The sequence below is a fragment of the Sorghum bicolor genome, chromosome 3 (assembly GCF_000003195.3).
Source record: "Sorghum bicolor cultivar BTx623 chromosome 3, Sorghum_bicolor_NCBIv3, whole genome shotgun sequence".
NCBI lineage: Eukaryota > Viridiplantae > Streptophyta > Magnoliopsida > Poales > Poaceae > Sorghum > Sorghum bicolor.
In genome coordinates this window covers 12,064,457-12,084,218 of record NC_012872.2, presented here as the reverse complement: position 1 = coordinate 12,084,218, position 19,762 = coordinate 12,064,457, and the positions used below count along the sequence as shown (strand labels likewise).

At 45.9% G+C, this 19,762-nt stretch overlaps 1 protein-coding gene across 1 annotated transcript; it reads left to right on the top strand.

Annotated features, from left to right (window-relative positions):
• LOC8074530 (protein argonaute 4A) lies at nucleotides 4,160-16,852 on the top strand. The gene is made up of 23 exons (XM_021457869.1): nucleotides 4,160-4,240; nucleotides 4,800-4,983; nucleotides 5,067-5,263; nucleotides 5,369-5,608; nucleotides 5,786-5,919; nucleotides 6,026-6,123; nucleotides 6,231-6,328; nucleotides 6,409-6,568; nucleotides 6,672-6,788; nucleotides 6,945-7,052; nucleotides 7,146-7,208; nucleotides 7,308-7,421; nucleotides 7,496-7,655; nucleotides 14,656-14,768; nucleotides 14,875-15,009; nucleotides 15,144-15,271; nucleotides 15,368-15,433; nucleotides 15,562-15,625; nucleotides 15,709-15,835; nucleotides 15,910-15,983; nucleotides 16,154-16,248; nucleotides 16,370-16,401; nucleotides 16,492-16,852. Exons 2-23 carry the CDS (start codon nucleotides 4,816-4,818, stop codon nucleotides 16,680-16,682), a joined length of 2,682 nt encoding a protein of 893 aa, XP_021313544.1. The 5' UTR covers nucleotides 4,160-4,240; nucleotides 4,800-4,815; the 3' UTR covers nucleotides 16,683-16,852.

Below are 19,762 nucleotides of genomic sequence, written 5' to 3'. Positions count from 1 at the left end.
AAAGTAGCCAACTGATTTCACCTCATCAGGATTAACTGCTTGGGCCGCTTTGGGCCTACTAAGCGGCTATATACGACCCGGTGAGAGCCCGCAGAAATCCAACCAGAAAGGTAATCTATGCAAAGAGGCCCTAATTAGAATGGCCAACGGTGCGGCCCATACACATCTTTTCGTGAGAGGAGTAAAAAGGCCATTTTGAGCTCCTCAACTACTGTGTGAGCCACATTTACCTTATTTAACTAACAAGTGATATCCTTGTATGCGGTATGTATTGAAACAAGAATTACAAGCCCCAACCACAACAAAAAGAAGAGCACTTGATTGGTTTTCATCTTTTATGGGTGAAAATGGATTTCATGATGATATTGGTCTATACCAAGTTTCAAATGGACTTCACAATTGTTATTGGAGATACATAATTGGAATCTAGCTTTTGATTTTGTCTTTTGTAGTTTAGACTTTGTTTTGTATTTGTATTATACTCCATCCATGTTTCTAAAGGAAGTCATTTTGAGGTTGTAAGCCAAACATTTTAAACTTTAACTATACATAAATTATTTTCGATTGAGTTTAAAAATATGAAAGTGATGTAAGTAGATTCATCTTGAAATATAGTTTTATAAAAGTATATGACTATATTTTATAGCAAAAGGTTGTAGTTAAAGTTATTTTTAGAGACCATGTCGATATCCAAAATGACTTCCTTTAGGGATATAGATGGAGTACACACTTTGCATTTGCATCATGTATTATAATGCATTATGAGCTTCATGTGTATTTTGTTGAGAATAAGATTATGCTCTTTGTGATCGATACCTTGTGTGGTACATGATGCTGGTGTGGCTAGCTTAGGCTCATTTTGCTCACACACTACACTTCTGATGAGCTAAGTCTATTTTCAATGTGAACCGGATCAATAACCGCTAAATCTGAAAAACTAGTTCTCCACTAAGTCAAAAATCCTAGATTGTGTCGGATGTGTGAGATCCCTACGCTATCTTGTTTATGTTAGGATGCTATGTTTCAATCTTGAAGTCTTTACACTTCCACTTGATATATTCTAATAAATTGTTGGTAAAATTTTGACTCCAAGATAATTGAAACATGTAGATCGAGAGGGTCTGCACTACCACACATCACTGCATCTTCTCATTGTACTTGAGTACCATACTGTATGACTAAAACCAACACTTTGAGCTCCTAATTGTCTTTTGACATAGGCTCCAACTGGTTGAAAAGTTAGGCAAGATAATGCTCACAACCTCTCACAATCACATGCCTCATATCTTACTTGTGAAAAATGAATTAAATGAAAATGTGATGAAACACAAGTTTCCAGTTTATTTGTTGGCATGTTGGTTAGACACTAGCTTGAGGTAGTTCACCTTATATAGGTTTGAGAGCACTTGTTGATTTCCTACTTATATACACTAAGTGTTAATTCTATGGTGAATGATTTCTCAGTTATATCATATGATCAGTTTGAGCCTCTGCTAGCACTTGGATTTATTGCTTTACTCATATGACAATGCCACTTAGAGCATCTTTTCATTTTGAATGATCTACTCCTAAAGCTCTTGCATTTCTACATCCCATTGATCTTCATAGCATATTTTGAGGGGGGCTACAGTTTCTTGATAGCTTGATGTGCATGTATCAACAAGGAGAGAGTTGTTTCACGTAGATCTTAGTTGAGAGTGCATACATTTGTGAGATGTTCATCAGTTTAGGGAAGTTTGTGCTCTTGAGGATGTTTTGCTAGTTGTGTTGAGCCTTTGCCTTTTTAGAGGGACTAGCTTTGGTTTTATCAGCTTTGAGGTCTTTTGAGTTGCTCTGAGTTTGGTGAGTTCTGGTTTTCTACCTAGCTAGTGGTGTTGAGCCCGTTCTACCTCTTCTTGAGGACTAGCTGCATTTTGCTTGGTTGCATTGAGTCACTGTTCATGTCTTTAGAGACCAAGCTTTGTTCATTTTAAATGACTTTGTTTGGGCTTTTCATTGCTTTTGGTCATTTGAGTGGGTTTTTACCTTTTTGTTTTGCTTTGGATCCATCTATGTATGTTGATGTTGACAATGCACTCATCAAGAGGGAGATTACGAACATAAGGATGGTATATGTTGAGTTTGTGATGAGTGATTGTCAGGCGATAATCAACTTTGGTTGAGTTTAGAACATGGCATGAGTATGTGTGTGCAACATGTCTCTTGGTGATATTGGTGTGTAGGTTTGGAGCACAGATCGAGACAGTCGACAAGCATGGTGTAGGTCAAGTAAAGATGGCCGTGCTGATAGACTGAGAGCGGTGAAGGACAGAGGTAAGACTTGGTCCGAGGGACCGAGCTGTGAAAAGATGGTTATTACAATGTACGAGCATGTTTATTAGTGAATCAAAAAAATATTTGTTTTTGTTGTAACTAGTGGACATACACATGTTATATATCTCTTCTATTTGAGGTACATGATAAAATCTAGGAGATATTTGTTTGCGTAATTTTTTGAATAAGATGAGATTTGTTTGCGTAATTTTTTGAATAAGATGAGTAGTCAAACTACGTCTTATAATTTGGAACAGATTGAGTACATAATAAACCTTGGTCCTCCCTTGTCGCTAGTATCAATGCGTGCATGAACTCCCCTCCCTCAGCAAGTGTAGTACTGCTCGCAATGTATCTTACCTAGGGAGGCAACTCCATTACAAACGAGCCGAGCGACACAAAAGGAAAACGCTAGGTGGCACAAAAGGAGAACACCATGCGACTCTATTTCATAAACTTTGCCTTTTGGATTAAACGTTACTTTAATATAAATATTTAATTTTATAGTATTGTTATCTTATCGTGTCCTTGTGTTTTTAGTATAAAAGTTTAATTATCTCGTAGCAACACACGTGCACAAACCTACTAAACCGTACAAGGTGATCTTTAGCGTGTGTTTGGTTTTGGGTTGTAGTGGGTTGGGTTGGATCTAACTCTCTTTTTAGAGGGTTAGGTCCATCCTAAGTTTTGTTTGGTTGAAGTGTTGGGTTGGGAGGGGTTGGAAAGCTGACACATAGGGCCCGCATGTCATTCTCTAACTCTTTCTTCTTTGCTCCCTCTTTGGTTACCGCTGTTGCTCTGCTCGCATGCTGAGGCTGGGGCTTCGTGAACGCCGAGGATAGGGCTGGTGCTGGGGTCCACACGGATGCTCGGACAGATGCCGTTTGCGGTCGTGAAGAGAAGCATTGGCGTGAGCTCTGGGATGGACATGGCATGGTCGCAAAAAGGAGGGTCTATGTAGACATCGGATGGGGTCGGGGCGGATGCCGGTGCTAGGGCCGGCGCGAATGCCAAGATCTAGGAGGTGAGCGTTGAGGGCAAGGGCGGGGAGTAGATGCCCATCAAATTGGGTTCGCTCCAATTCCTTCGATTTGGGCAGACAAGTCCAACTCGCATCTGGTGGGAATATACTACATGTGGGTTCGACCTAGACCCAATGAACTTCAAACAACACTGAAAATGGGTCTAACCCGCTATACAAACGCATGCTTAGAGCATCTTTAAGAGCCTTTCTAAATTTCACTCTCTAAATCTTCATTTAGAGAGTCACTTGCATAAAAACCGTTTTCTATGTCTTTTCATTCTCCAACAGTCTTTCTAAATCTCATGCGTACTCTAGAGAGTCATTCTCGTTTTCTATTTTTAGCTAGCGAGAAATTCGGAATAGAAAATGACCATATTTGGATAGCCATTTAGAAAAGTTGTTGGAGAGTAGTTTCTTTACTAAAACCTCTATTCTCAGTATTTAAAATAAATTTAGAGAGTATCTTGGAGTTCCTAGGAGCCTAGCATGACCCGCTATCAAAATTCAAGGATTCTGATATGAGGTGGGTAAAAAAATTAGGTGAGAATTATTATGGATAGATTAATTGGTGACTGGTGCCTAGTAGTGTCAGTAATAATAATGAACTACTATTACTGGTTTCATTTTCACGTAGTTGAGCAATAATACAAGTGCACCTCTTCATTGGCCAGGTGGGTGGTATCCCTGTCTTCATGTCAGTGAGACTAAATAAACTGAAACGACACAGCACAAATGCAAGAAGACCAGAAGGCAACAGCCATAATAACGCGGCAGCGTCTGTCTATATAAAAGAAGAGGAGGGTTTTCTGGCTTAGCCTGGCCAAGAAGAGGAGGGGGTTTTGCAGAGGAGGAGCAAGAAGTGGGTTTTCTGGCCTTCCGCTGCTGTCCTCGAGCTCCATTTTGGTATGTAATACCTTCGCCTTCCTGCTCTTGTTCTTCTTCGTTTCTCGATCTCACGCCTCGCCTTCCGTTACTACCTCCTGCTGCTCGGGTTGCTTATATCTCTTATTTTTCTTGTTGGAGAAGGCCTGGCCTGATGCTTGCATCTTATGACACATGCTGCGTTCTATTGTTGGATAAATATCATCCCGTGAGTTGGTGATTTTGGGATTGTGGCTTTTCATATCCTCTGTGGAATCTTGGCTTAAATTTGTGGTGATGATCTTGGGTTTGTAGTTTGTTCCCAAGAGTATCGAACAGAAATGATTGGAAATGTGTTGTCGTTCCTCCATCCTGTTTTTCTTTTTTTTTTAAAAAAATCTTATTGTATTTTAACTGTGTTTAGTAAACAATTGCATACTGCTAATCTGTTTTCCCATATTTGGAAGCAGTAATCAAGTTTCTCATTCAGTCTAATGTGTGGGAAAAAATTAGATGGAATTGGTGCAATGCAGAAGCTGTCCCTTGAGATGAGTGGCGGTCACTTCTATAGTTACAACATTTTGCTGTGTTTTCATTGCAGACAAATCTGGCCTAGGATGGAATCCAGCGGTACCAAGGATGGCCTCAACAAGGCGCCAATTCTTCAGAGACTCCCAATGTCGAGGCCTCATGGGTCTGGCACAAAAGGGAACCAAATACGGCTTCGTACAAACCACTTCAAAGTCTCAGTTCACAGGACTGATGTCATCTTCTACCACTACAATGTGCGTGTGGTTCTGATATCCTACCTTCTGATCTTTTTGGACCCTAAATCCTCTCTTAATTTCACACATTGTTCCACTTTCAGGTGAGTGTGAAGTATGAAGATGATAAACCAGTTGAATCGAAAGGGGTAAGTAGAACAGTGATCGAAAAGTTGCAGGAAATCTATCTGGCAAATGTGGACTTTGTTTACGACGGTGAAAACAACCTATACACAATGTGTGCCCTTCAGAATGTCGAGGATGCGTTCATGGTAGTAGTGGAGGATGGTTCATCTACAAAGTAATTATTCCACCTTAACTAACCTTTTCTCATGTTGTTTATGATCTTGAGCTAATCTGTCATTGGTTCAACAACTTATCTTGGTTTCAGGAGTGCTAGGAGTAGGACCCCTGGAGGAAATGGAAGTCCAGAAGGAAGTGACACAAAAAGAATGAAGCGGCCCATGACTTGTAAGACGTACAAAGTGGAATTGAAATCAGTGGGAGAATTTTGTAAAGAAAAAAAATCAGTGGGAGAAATCCCATTGAGTGCCATTGACAAAGTCCTGAGAGGTCAAGAATCTGATGATTGTCAGGAAGCCCTTCGGGTTCTTGACATCATACTTAGGCAAAAGTCAGCGAAACAGTAAGTGATACCTTTTTGATAAGACTGGTTCTTTAAAACGATTTTGTTAACAACTGATGCAAAGGTTTGTTAAATGTCAATCTTTTTGTTTCTACCAATAGCAAGAGCTAAATATTTTTGTTACATATAAACTCCTTGCTTCACTGAATCTTTGCTCTTTTTGTCTGCACTTCCCAGGGGTTGCCTTCTAGTTAGGCAATCCTTCTTCCATAGCCCTTCCGAGCCCATTAAGTTGGGTGGTGGTGTTGTGCGATGTCCAGGATATCATTCCAGCTTTCGACCCACTCAATCTGGACTTTCACTCAACATCGGTATGTTTTCCACAGGCTGAATGATATTACTTGTAATCAGATCATTCCTAAACAGTCTACGACAAAGTGATAGCACATTACATTCAACTTTTTTCAACTGGTACAGATGTGTCTACGACTATGATTGTGGAACCTGGGCCTGTCATTAATTTTATACTGTCCAACCAGTATATCAAGGACCCTAGCAGAATTGACTGGGGCAAAGTAAGTCATGGCCTTGATGCAACTCATGTTTTCCCCCAATAATGTGGTAGCCCAAGATTGACTACTCGACCAGATTACTCCAATGCTCAGTTGACTTGTTTTTTTAGGCAAAGCATGCATTGAGGAATTTGAGGATCAAAACCACTCACACTAACTCTGAATTCAAGATTTCCAGCCTGAGTGAGAAGTCTTGCTATGAACAGAAGTGAGACAATTAAATTCTTGGATTTGATGTTATTCAGCAAGGCCAGCTGGAGGTTGTTTAACATCTAATTCTTGATTCAGGTTCCTGTTGAAGCAAAGAAACGGCAATGGACCCGATGTCGTGGAAATAACGGTCTATGATTACTACTTGAAGCATTGGGATATAAGACTGCAGGATTCTGCTATTTTTCCCTGCTTGGTTGTTGGGAAGCCCAAGCGTCCGACATATCTACCGATAGAGGTCTGTCGATTTTGTTTCATTAAAAAAATTGTGCCAATGCAGTCCAGGTAAATCATTCTTGTTTTGTTTGCGCATAACACTAGAATCTGTCTACAATTATCAGCTTTGCCATCTAGTGTCACTGCAAAGGTACACAAAGGCTCTGACTGTACTACAGCGGTCCTCGCTGGTCCAAAGTTCGCGGAAGAACCCTAGAGAAAGGAAGTCAGATTTGTCTAGTGTAAGTTCATTTTTTTATAACGAACTGGTAGTTAGCTCTGCCTTTCAATTAAGATAGGGTAAAGAGGTTCATGGTGTAAGTTCATCCATGGACATTATTTTGCTCACTGCCATAGCCTAGTTCGATTAACATTTTGACTAATAACATCATTACCAGGCACTGCAACGCATTAACTATAATTCGGATGACATACTGAAGAAGTGTGGCATTTCAATAGCTCCAGAGTTTGCTCAAGTTGACGGTAGAATCCTTCAAGCGCCAAAGGTTGGCCAGAACTTCCCTAGTTCCCCTTTCTTTTTTCCAGGCTCTTCGGTGTGCTGATGATGTTGCACACTTGGTTACGGTTGTCATGTGTAGCTAAAAGCTGGGGATGGTCAAGATCTTATTGCACGTGATGGGAGGTGGAACTTCATGAACAGGGTAAGGGTCTCTTCTGACTTTAGTCCTTAGTTCCTTACAATATCGCATTAATCTTTTTTGCTGTTGTGCTAACAACAATGCCCATATTGTGCCATTCAGAAGCTCTTTGAGGCCAAGGGAGTGCACACATGGGCTGCAGTTAATTTTACGACAAGGTGGAAGCTTCAGGATCTTGTTCGGAGGCTCATTCACTGTGGTGACAACAAGGGCATTGTAGGTCTATGTTTCTAACTGATATTGTACAACTCTTAAATTCTCCTGTTGTATTTAGCCAGGTTGATTTGCAGAACATTTCACCTCCTCAATCTATATTTGAGGAGAGGCTTCAAGGGAATGAATCTGCGGCTAGTAGAGTCGATGCTATGTTAGAGCAGATTAGAAAGAAGATAGAAAAGCCCCCAACTTTCCTGCTGTGTGTTCTACCAGATAAGAACAGTGACATTTATGGTTTGTTATACTATCTTGCTTATATTTTTTTTTTGAGGGTCAACGGGGGGGCGGCGTTCCCCACCTGTAAAAACTTTATTTTAGCCCAAAACGACTCGCAATTACAGTAAGCAAATTACAATACCGAACTGCAGAGCAGTTGAAGCCGAGTGAAACCCGGCGATGGAAAAGAAAGAAATAGAGACTACCAACTAAGAGGGAGAGGCCCTAGCCGAATCAAGAAAGGAGCACCATTGGCTAATTACAGCCCGCCTTCTGCTTGGAAGTCTGAGTTGCCAAAGTTGCGCTGCAGCTTTGCAATCGCTGAGCGTACGATGTACTGAGAGTGCCTCACTGCTGAATATTTTTGCATTTCTGGCTTTCCAGATGTGCCAGCAGATTAGAGCAATGAAGGAGGGGAATTCAGGAACTGGGGCCGACGTGCTGGAGACAGTGTGCAGCTGTCTCATATCCATGGAGATTATGGACTGCAGGCCTAAGCAGCGCCAAACCTCCTTGCTGATTGTGCAACCGTGAATAATATGCTCCGGAGTTTCGTCACCGTAGTTGCAGATTTCGCAAGTTGCAGAATCTACAATGTGCTTCTTTACCAGTAGGGAGCGAGACTTAATCCTCCGTTGTGTCAGAAGCCACATGAACAACTGAACCCTTGGAGGAACAAAGGTCTTCCAGATGAAGGCTGCTCTTGGTTCGTTGCCCTGTCCTCTGGCCTTGATCAACCTGTAAAGCTGGCCACTGTCTAGAGAGTTGTCAGGTCGTAAGAACGGTGAGCATCTTTTGTCAGGTTCGTCACGTAGGTCAGTGTTGTGCAGAATGTCCTCTACCCCTTGCAGTTCTAGTTGTGCCGCTTCAGAGAGCCTGTGTACCAATGAGGCCTGGATACCAGAGGTTTTTACTTCAAGCAAAGTGGCTGTTTTGTTGGTGCAGTGAGACAACAGAGAAGGGAACCGATCGGCCAGGGGTTCATCACCAATCCAGACATCGTGCCAGAAGGAGCAGGTTTTGCCATTCCCAAAGGAGACGGACGTGATCGCTTGGTAAAGTGGCAAGATGGACCTCAGAGTGTGCCAATGATCCCCATGAAGGTCACCTTGCAAGGAGGTGACAGAAGCTCTACCTTGAACCCACTGTGCCCAAGCAGACGACTGAGGGCAGTGAAGGCGATGGATCAGCTTGACTAGAAGGCAAACATTATGGGTTCCCAGATCACGAATTCCCAGTCCCCCAAAGTCTCTAGGGCGGCACAGACTTTCCCAGGCAACGAGGCAGGTGCCCGGTGAGGTGTGTCCGCTTTTGTCTGCAGACCATAAGAAGGCTCTTCTCTTGCTGTCCATAGCTTGAACCGTCGCTTGAGGTAACTGTAGGGAGCTCATCAGATATACGAGAAGGGAGTCCAAGACCGAGTTGACCAAAACCACTCTGCCCATGGGGTTTAAAAGATCGGCCTGCCAAGAGCTGAGGAACCTGTCTGCTTTGTGAATGTAAATCTGGAAGCTGGAAACCGGTAGCTTGGTTGCAGATAGAGGTAGCCCCAGGTACTGCTGGGGGAAGGAACCCTGGCTGCATCCAAGAGATTGAACGCACTGGCCAACCACATGATCTGGGACATGAATAGGTACCAGAGTGCTCTTGTCAAAGTTTATTTGTAGCCCGCTGAACGTTGCAAACTGATCTAAAATGTTCTTTAGAAGTGATGCCGCCTCGGGGTCGGCCCTGAAGATCACCAAAGTGTCGTCAGCATATTGCAGGACCGCGCATGGCAGCTCGTCATCGGTTGGATGCCTAATCTGTACTGCAGCTCTGATCATGCGTTGGAGAGTTTCAGCAACCAGAATGAAAAGATAGGGGGATAGCGGGTCTCCTTGCCTCAGACCCCGCTTACAGTTTATCCATGGCCCTGGAGAACCGTTTACTAGCACAGCTGACTTGGAAGTAGACAGCAGACTCATCATCCACTGAATCCAAGTGTGGTTGAAGCCTCTCGCGTGCAGAACGCTGTGCAGGCCATCCCAATTGACAGTGTCAAAAGCTTTGGCAAAGTCGAGCTTCAAGACGATTGTAGCCTTTTTACGTTTGTGGCAGGTTTGGACCAGCTCCAGAGCATACACGAAATTCTCAGAAATAGATCTTCCTTTGACGAACCCAGACTGGTGCAGATCGATGAGCTTCGGGATTTCTGCCTGAAGCCTGGCTGTTAAGGCCTTGGAGATGATCTTAAGAGCACAATTTTGAAGACAGATTGGCCTGAAGGCATGGACGTCGACGGCATCTGGTTTCTTTGGCAGGAGTACCATGTGTGACCTATTTATTCTTTCCAGGTCGGCGACGCCTGCATGGAAAGCCTCAGCGAATTGCAATATGGTGCATCTGATGGACGGCCAGGCAACCCTGAAGAACAAGGGGCCGAATCCATCCGGTCCAGGCGCGCTGATGCAGTTCATGGCCATGACTGCCTGCTTCAGTTCTTGTTCAGAGAACTCTCTAGTTAGGTTGGTTGCCGGGGTCGGAGAGTCAGTGTAAATCCGTTCCAGATCAAACGAAGCTGAGTGGCTGGGGACGCCGATAATTGATCTGAAGAAGGCAGTTAGAGCTTCTGTCTTTCCGGAGTGGCTGACAATCTCTCGGCCATCCACCTTCACCATCCGGATGAACTTTTTTCTCATCCTGATAGATGCTCTAGCGTGGTGAAAGGCCGTGTTGCAGTCCATTTCTTTTACACTCCTTTCTTTGCTTCGCTGCCTCCAGTAACTGGCCCTGATCTTGATTTGTTCTTGCAGTTTGTCCCTGGCCTTGTTTCTGACCTGAAACTCTTGAACAGAGAGAGAGCGGTTTTCTTCGAAGTAGTCAAACAACTGAATAATGAATTGGCAGTTTTGGTTTAGTTGTGGGGGCGCCCTGAAACGCCGCTTCCAAACCTTTGCCGCAGCCCGTGCTGCCTTGACGCACGCCACCAGTTTACCCGCTGCATCACTGCAAGGCGGCGAGTGATGCCAACCTTGAAGGACAGAGGAAAGGAAGCTGTTGTTTTTTATGAGGAAGTTATCAAGCTTGAAATAGTTTCCTCTCGGGATGTTGGAAGAAAGGGTAAGCAGTAAGGGAGTGTGGTCAGAGGTTGGCCTCGGCAGTGAGGAGAGCGAAGTTAACGGGAAAGCTAGGTCAAGCGCCACATTAGTGAAAGCCCGGTCTAGTTTAGCAAGGATTGGGAAAGTCTGCTTATTTGTCCAGGTGTAGCGCCGGTCAGAAAGCGGGATTTCAGTGACAAGAATTTGCAGAATTGTGGAGTTAAAAGCATCAGCCAGGGTAGCGTTGAACTGCCCATTGCTCTTGTCAGCGGCGCAGCGAACAAGGTTGAAGTCCCCAAACAGGATCCATGGACCATTAACCTGGTGGCGAAGGTCCTCTAGGGATTGAAGGAAAGTAGTGGAGAAGGCGTGGTCTGCCGGACCGTAGACATTTGTAATAGAGAGATCATAATCAGATGCGTTGCAAGCGAAGGTCGTAGTGAGGCAATAAGAACTAGAGTGCTGCGACGTTAGGGAGAAGAGGGCCGGGTCCCAAGCGGTGAGTAGGCCACCCCTAGTCCCATGAGCTAGGGAGAAGACGAACGAGGAGGAGAAAGGGGGCGGCAAGAACGTTTGAGCTTTGAAGAGATCTATCAGCGCCAGTTTTGTTTCCTGGATACAAATAAAGGAAGGTTTCGCGTCAGAAAACACAGTGCGCACCACCTTGCATTTGTCCGAGTCCCCTAGACCTCTTACATTCCACGACACAATGTGGAAACAACGGTTACACGAGTTGAAGTTCACGGAGCTCATAGGTTACAACCGTTGGAACACCAAGTGCATGGCCGAAGCCTAGCAGCTTTCCGAGAGCTACCAAGAGGAAGAAAAAACATGAAACAAAAGGTACAAGCACCAACGAGACGAACCCCCCAGCGGCCATTGGGTCGACGGTGCAAGCCGCCACCGGTTAAGTGAGAGGTAACGGCGATCATTCGGAGAGACCATTCACCTCAGCGTTGCTCTGCAGCCCAGCGGCTGCCGCAAGCAAGCGCAGGTCCCTAGCCCCGATGGGCAGCTTGTTTCTGGCCAGAATGTTGCGTTTGGAGACTAGTCTCTTAAGCGAGAGGGAGCAGGTTGAAAGCGAATTGATCAGCGCCTTGCGCTGCATTGCCTGGGTGGTCATGTCGACGAAGCCTGCTGGCGCCTTGGCGGCGAGGCGAGAGCTGGTGCGCCGAGCCGGGGCAGCCTTAGTAGCAGGGCGAGATCCTTTCGAGCGAAGGCGACGACGCTGGTAGGTGATCAGGGGCTTGACGCGCTCGCCGCTAGAGCCCCTTTGCGACGACAGGCATTCCAGCGACGCCGGGGCAGGCGGAGTGCCCCCAGCGTAGCTGACTTGAGGCTCGGTCTGGGCGCGCGCGTTCCTGCGCACGGCAGCCGAGCACGTGTGCAGCGCCCAAGCGAGAGCCAAGGCGAACACGAGACGTTGAATCGTCCAGGCTGCATCCTGGACCACACCGGACAGTGCCGAGGAGTCCAGCCCGAGAGGGTCGAAGGACCGTTGCAGATTGCTGCTGCCGTTCCCGTGGTTGGCGTTCGGGGGGAACGCCAGGTTGTAGAAGTGCGGAGACTGGCGAGACTGCTGCGTAGTGCTCATGGGTCCCGGGGGGCCAAGCGAAGGTCCAGCGCTTGGAGGCGCCGGGGGCCCGAAGAAGGGTGAGAGGTTACCCCGGCTGTCGAGCTGGAACTCCCTGGGCCAGACGCGGATGGGGACGATCTTTGCCACAGCGCCGAATCTCCCGACACCCGACCTGCTAGCGATACGCAGCTCTAGGGGCAGCTCGAGGCGATCGTTCAGCTCGAGAAGTAGGCGGAGAGGGCCAAAGTTCTCCCCAGAGAGGCATTCTGGGTCGATCTCGGCCACCTCCGCGAACCCACGAAAGCAATCTTTGATCTTTTCCGCGTACCAGTGCTCAGTCGGGAAGCCAAGGACGAAGACGAAGGCGAGCCAGACTGGAACGCGAAAGAAGCGGTTTGAAGTTTCCTCCGGCCTCTGCAGGTGAAGCAGGGATCCCTCGAAGTGGATCGGAGCAAGGCGATGGAGGCATTCACGAGCTGCCAGGGACTCACAGCGCAGCAACATGGCCCCCGTGGAGGACGGGAGCAGGTCCACCGGCTGAAGAGGCGCTACCGAGCGCAGCGCGCTCCGGATGAAGGAGCTGACGTCGAGCATGTGCACCGGGGGCTCGATGAAGGCGAAGAGGAGGCGCTCATTCAGCTCGGCACGGCCAGGGGAGACCCAGGCCTCAGCATGGCTAGGGCGCCCCGCTTGCCAGGACGAGCCGGAGGAGTCGGACCCGGAGTCCAGCTCCCCACTGGCGTACTCCTCACCAGATGAGGTGTCGAGCGTCGGGACAGCATCAACCCCGATGCTGGCCGAGGCACTTCGGCCGATGGCGTCGAAGGCGAAGTCTCCTCCGGCTAACGCCTGACTAGCGGCAGCAGCGTCAAGGGCCAGTGCACCGCGTCCGGAGGCCTCCAGAACCGGCACAGGGGCACACATCGGCGATAGGCGCGGCGAGTCCACGATCAACTTGTCGACGCACAAGGACTCCAGCGGCGTCGGCTCTCGAGGGCCCGAGGAAGAGGAAGGCACCATGTTACTTGGGAGGTAGGCCGCAGTACCGAGGAGAGCGACGTCAAGCGGAGGGCCTTCGAAGTCGGAAGGAGGAACTTCAGCGTGGACTTGTGAAGGCGGGGAGTCACGTTGCACAGGTTCAGCGGGGCGCGCACGGGCCGCACGAGAGGCTGCCGGTGTGCGGAGCCTACGCGCTGCGGCACGAAGAATTCCTCCGAGCTTCATCTTGCAGCGGTTGCTACGGTGGCCAGACGCCCAGCAGCGACGACAGCGCACAGGGTCGCGGCTCGGCAACCAGGTGGTCGGAAGCCAAACAGCGGAAACAGCCCTTGGCGGGGTTCAGAGGTTTTCGAGTTAGGACAGGAGAGGTTTTAGGAGCAGTGGGGGTTAGGGCGACCTCCAGGTACGAGCGGTGGCGATGCGCATTGAAGTCCGACCGGCCTGCTTCAGAGGGCGTGACAAGACGTCGCGCCGCTCCCCCTGTACCCGGCGGACGCTGCAGAGGCGTGGGCGGGGCACGCAAGAGATACAGTTCCCAGCCGGATTTCAGCGAGGGGAGAGTCAACTGTAATGAAGGCGTTTGGTGAGGCCGTACGACCCGCAGTAACTACCGCACCTTCCGTTTGAACTCCAGGGAGAAGCGTTGGCGCTGGCGAGGGGAGGCGGGACACCGCGAGCATGGCCGAAGCCAAAGAAGGGTGGAAAAGCAGCCGGACATCGGCGAAGCACAGCGCGCCGGAGACCACTAGAGCGTTCGCAAACCTTTTACTCGACACCGTCACCGCGAACACAGCATCGTGGACACGCTCGACGTTTAGACGACTCGGACGCGGCGCAAGGCAGTGGCACAGAGAGTTTCTGACGAAAAACACGTTGAAACGAGGATGCCGAGAGGGCGGCGTGACCCAGACCGTGGCCGGAGAAGGCGACGGGGAGAGGAGATTGGGGACGATGCAGTCGTGGAGTTCAGAGAGCAGGCGGTTTTGAAGCTCAAACCTGGAGGGTGGAGGAGGAACGACGATGCAGCGGCGACGGGCGAACTGGTCAGCGTCGTCGCGGTCGCCCGAGGCCGACGGCGCAGGCGGAAGACGACCTTCAGAAGCCGCCTGGGAGAGGGGTGGAGGAGAGGACAGTGGTGGTGGTGGGGTGGCCGGGGGAGAGGTCAGCGGCGGGGCCGGGGGTGGCGAGTCGCCACCCGCGACGCCGATGCCCGAGAGCGGCGCTTTCATCCCCCCAGTTCCTCCTATTTGCGAATCTTCATCTTGCTTATATTTGAGTGTACTAGCTTTTCAGTGTCTTCCTTGCATTGCAGGATTAGATTATTATGCCCTATGTAAACCCAAACTGTTGCCAATCTTACCAGGGCCATGGAAGCGAAAATGCCTTGTGGAATATGGTATTGTGACGCAATGTTTGGCGCCTAAAAAACTCGATGATCAGTACCTCACAAATGTGCTGCTGAAGATAAATGCCAAGGTTTGCGGAGCATTCCCATATATAAAAACCTCATTCATCATCTTTTTGCATTTTTTTGTTACTGCCAATTTGAATGTATTTTATTGCTGTCTTATTTTCCTATCAGCTTGGTGGGTTGAATTCACTTTTGGAAATTGAAAGAAACCAGGCCATTCCTATTGTGTCGAGGGTTCCTACCATTATCTTTGGTATGGATGTTTCGCATGGTGCACCACGGTCGAATGTACCATCCATTGCTGCGGTATGTAATGGATTTTTGCCTTTCTTTTTTTTTGCACTGTTTCTATTTTCTAGATGCAGCACAGTATGAAACCCAGTGTCATCTTATAACCAATGATTTATTGACATGGAACCTTGTACTTCTGTACCGATAAGGTTGTTAGTTCCTTGGGTTGGCCTTGCATCTCCAGATACAGAGCTTCCGTGTGCACTCTATCACCCAGGGTGGAGATTATTGATTCCCTGTTCAAGCCTCAGGGAAACGAAGACCGTGGCCTCATAAGGTGATTTTTGTTAAAAATAAAAGTTATTTTGGGTATGTCTACCATGACTATAATATTTCCTAATGAGTTGCTCCTTGGGACTTGCACTTGCTTCAGTGAGTTATTATTTGATTTCTACCTTAGCTCTGGTAAGCAAAGACCAGAACAAGTCATCATTTTCAGGTTTGTAACCCATCTGAAAGCGGTCTTGAATTTTGCAGTCTTAGCAGTAGAAGTGTCTTCCATGAAGACAGTGTCATGCTTTTTCGTGATTTTATTTGTGGAATGAGTCTATTATCGTTTTATTTCAGGGATGGAGTTAGTGAGGGCGAGTTTAAGCATGTTCTGAACATTGAGCTGGCACAGATCATTGAGGTAGAAACATTCCCTCCTGTGATTTGTTCATCTTCAATGTCGACATCATCTGTTAATACGTAAATATTTTTCCTCTGATGTAGGCATGCAAATTTCTGAATAACAGTGGAGATACCTGGCTCCCCAAGTTCACAGTGATTGTTGCGCAGAAGAACCATCACACAAGGTTTTTCAGAGATGGCAATAATGATACGGCTAATGTCCCTGCTGGTAACCTAGATGTTTTACTTGATTTGGCTTGGTATCCTCAAAAATTATGTCCTCATCCTGAAGTCCCCGTGCAGGTACTGTTGTGGACACGGGAATCTGCCACCCCAGATACTATGATTTCTACATGTGTGCTCACGCCGGCAGGATTGTGAGTGTGGTCTCTAATCTCTATGCACGTCTGGCTTATGATTTGCTTCATGCTAGCCACTTCATCGTTTGGTGCAATTAGTGATGGTTTAAATGGGTGTCCCCAAGAACCTAAGCCCCAACCCAGCGACTCCCCTCCTAATCCAGCCAATGTGCTTGTGTTATTTCCAGGGGACAACAAGGCCAGCGCATTACCAAGTGCTGCACGATGAGATCGGCTTCTCTCCCGATGCTCTGCAGGAGCTCATCCACTGCCTCTCCTATGTGTATGCTCACTGACACTGCATGTACTCGATCGGCAGATTGAGAAAAAAAGAAGATATTGCATTCCTATTTTCCTATGATGTGATCTGACTTGCAATTTGCAAATGGTGTGAACATTTCCAGGTACCAGAGGAGCACCTCAGCCATATCAGTCGGTATGCCGAAGCTACTTGCTTGCCGTCGTGATTTGCAGTTTCAGGTTCATCGCTTTACTGATCAGAGCCAATGTTTTGCTCGTGCTGCAGTTGCTCCGGTGTACTACGCGCACCTCGCGGCTGCGCAGGTGCGGCAGTTCGTCAGGTTCGATGACGCGTCAGAGACGGCGTCGTCGGCCAGTGGCGGCCAGGCGTCGTCAGCCAGTGGCGGCCAAGCGCAGCCGGTTCCGGAGCTGCCTCGGCTGCATAAGAATGTCAAGTCTTCCATGTTCTTCTGCTGAGTTCAGCAGCGCAGTGGGGCCGATGTTGATGATTCGGGGTGCTTATTGGACTGGGAGTCTCGGACACATTCTGGTCGAAATAATGTGCTTTTTGCCTTTGGACCTAGCTGCTACTACTATTATGTCTACCCCATCTATTTATTTTATTAGAGACCTTTTACTGGTTGAAATAGTTTCCAATCGTCTCTCATTGCCTCCGTAAAAAACTTTTTTTCTCGATTTAATTCATGGAAGAGTAATAACGTCACTGTACAAGGTTTTCTCAAACCCCAACCCCTATCATCGGTGGCGATGGTTCCTGGTAACACGCACTAGTGGCAGCGCCGCCCCTAGGATTTTGAGAGCCCTCTAGCGAGCTTGTCGCGATGACCTCTCTAGTCTATAATATATTTGTAAAGCGAAACCAAATATAATAATATATTTAGAATTAAATATGTCTGATAATTATCAATAGCGAGAAACAATGTGGATTAAAAAGCAATATATTTGTACTTCTAAAACTAATATGATTACATTGAAAAAGAACAGAACTCCATCATATTCATTGCTTCTTATATAAATATACTTCTTCGGGCATTTCTTCATACAAAATCATCAAGAGCGGTATTAAGATCAATAGTGTCCAAGATATCCCTCTTGATGGTTCACATAGCCAAGCCATTTAACCTTTCTTTGTGACATAGTTGATTTCAAATAGTTCTTCAACAACTTCAATTTTGAGAAACTTCCTTTCGGCTGAAGCTACAGTCACAAGTACAGGCAACCGAAAGTAACCGCTTTCTATCAACCACCTCACCATTGCTTAACTTTCTAGAGTAGTAAGTACATGAAAAACGTCTATTGCGAGCATCTGCAGGGAACTCAAGATTCAATTCTCTAATGGGCCTTTTTTCAATCAAAATATCTCTACCCTTATTATCAAGATTCTACCAAGTTCTAGGATCAAAGACATCATGAATAGAAGGTTGCGCATCATCAACTGAATTTTCAGGTTCAGAGGAAGGCTATAAATTTTCATTCATCCAAGCATCAATTTGTTCACTAATATTATCATTATCAGAGCAAGGTTGTAAATTTTCAGGTTTAGAGGAAGGTTGTAAATTTTCAGTTATAGGCTCTTCTTGATTCTCAGGTGCATCTATAGGGTTCTCATCAGGCTCAGGCACAACGCTACTTGAAACTAAAAAAACTTATCTAAAGCACCTTATTGTGACTGTCGAAACTGTTCTTCTTGTCTTTTCCGCTTTCTTTTCGCAGCCCTTGACTCATGTTTCTTAGGTAACATTCTCAAATTCTAACATTTGACCTAAATTAAAATAAAAATATGACTACATGAGGAACTGAGTGCAAAGTAATAGACAAAAATTGAACAAGGAAAAAAACCTAGGGCATATAAAATTTGACATAATCATATGAACTGAAAATATGAAACTGAATCAAATCAATATTCAATAAAAACCTGATTGGCGCTGATTGCTTGAAGTCCCTCGATGACTACACGTCTGCGGCCAAAGCGATGGCTACGTGGTGTGTGCCTGCGTCTGCGCGCAGCGCGTCAATCAGGAATTCGGCGACACTGCGAGTCCGCGTCTCTGGCTCTCCTCGCAAGGCAGCTTTGTGGCCACTCGTTACCTAAAGCCCAATACATATACAGAGTATATACTAATATACTACATATCCTGTTGGGCCCCCAAGCCGCAAGGACTCATGGCTAGCGCACCTGCTGCCCCCCCCCCCCCCCATAGGGCTGACGCTGATTGGTGGACGCCGACGGGTGGAATCCTAAGAAGATTTTAAAAAAACTTAAGAAGAAGATTTTTATCTAACTAACTATAGTACTTAAATCATACACCCTAAATATGTTACTCAAAATATTATTTTTACAATTATGAATTTACCTTTTTACCCTTCATTAAAAAAAGAAACACGAAAAAAGAATCACCCCTCCTCTATTTAGGGTCATAATCCCCATAATTTCAGAGACGATGGGAGGCGATGTGACATCTATGGCCCACCAACCATAGACACACCTATCGTCTCCCATCGTCTCTCATCGCTTTTCATGTTCTAGATCCACTGATCATAGATACACCAATCACTTCTCATCGTATCTTCAACCATTGTAAAAATATTCTATTATGTTATTATGTTATTCCAGATTTACAGTGTTAAAATGACGACGCTCACTAAGAGGATATACAATTACAAATGTACCGTTGGATTTGTTGACGTGTAAAGAGACTAGATTTTAAACTAAAAGCCCATGCCTAATAATCCTTGGATAAATAGTAAATTAAATAATAAATTAAGAAAGAAAATAATTTGATTTTAACACCAATTGGAAAAGCAAAACTGTGTAAAGTAAATGGAAAATCCAAATAAAAAACTATGAAAGTTGGCAATTTGATCTCCATATGAATAAGAAAAAACATCTAAATAAAGCGAACATATAAATTATAATTAGTATAAATAGCAAACTCAATTGAGAATTAGCAAAAAGATAGTTTGTTTCCCATATGTTTAAAAGAATACCTAAACAAAAAAATAGTGTACTATTATAAAGAAGAAAGTTGTAAAGTCTCAAACCCTAAAAACTACCACATGAATCACTGAAAAAATTGCGTTAAAAAAATCATTGAGATGATATGATTATAAAATATAGGGAAAATAAAAATCACGTGCTATTGGAGAATTTCATACTCTTATTTTTGTTACACTAATCTTACTGAGCTATTACGCATAAACGATGTTATTGAAGTTACAATATAGCTAATGTCCTCCATCTTGTAATATAAGGGGTCTTAGGAAATCTCATTTGGATAAGTGGAGAAGTGAAAAAACTAGAAAGGATCGAGATGTCACCTGTATGCATGAATAATAATTCGTGAAAACTCAAATCAAACCTCCTAGCTAATTTGTAAGATATCTCAAGGAGCCAAGTATAGCTAGACCCACAACTTGGGTGCCACAAAAATCAAGCACAAGGTTGTCGACGAAAGCTAGTCGGCAGTCTACCTTGGGGTATACCCACGGTAGTAGTTTATCGGTAGACGGTGCGCAAACTACGAACTCGATGGTGA

What these genes read in the sequence shown, in the direction of transcription:
- LOC8074530 (XM_021457869.1), top strand. Translation starts at nt 4,816, where the DNA reads ATGGAATCCAGCGGTACCAAGGATGGCCTCAACAAGGCGCCAATTCTT. An exon ending in TCATCTTCTACCACTACAAT is followed by an intron (nt 4,984 to 5,066) that starts GTGCGTGTGGTT and finishes TTCCACTTTCAG; the next exon opens with GTGAGTGTGAAGTATGAAGA. An exon ending in GGAAGTCAGATTTGTCTAGT is followed by an intron (nt 6,789 to 6,944) that starts GTAAGTTCATTT and finishes CATCATTACCAG; the next exon opens with GCACTGCAACGCATTAACTA.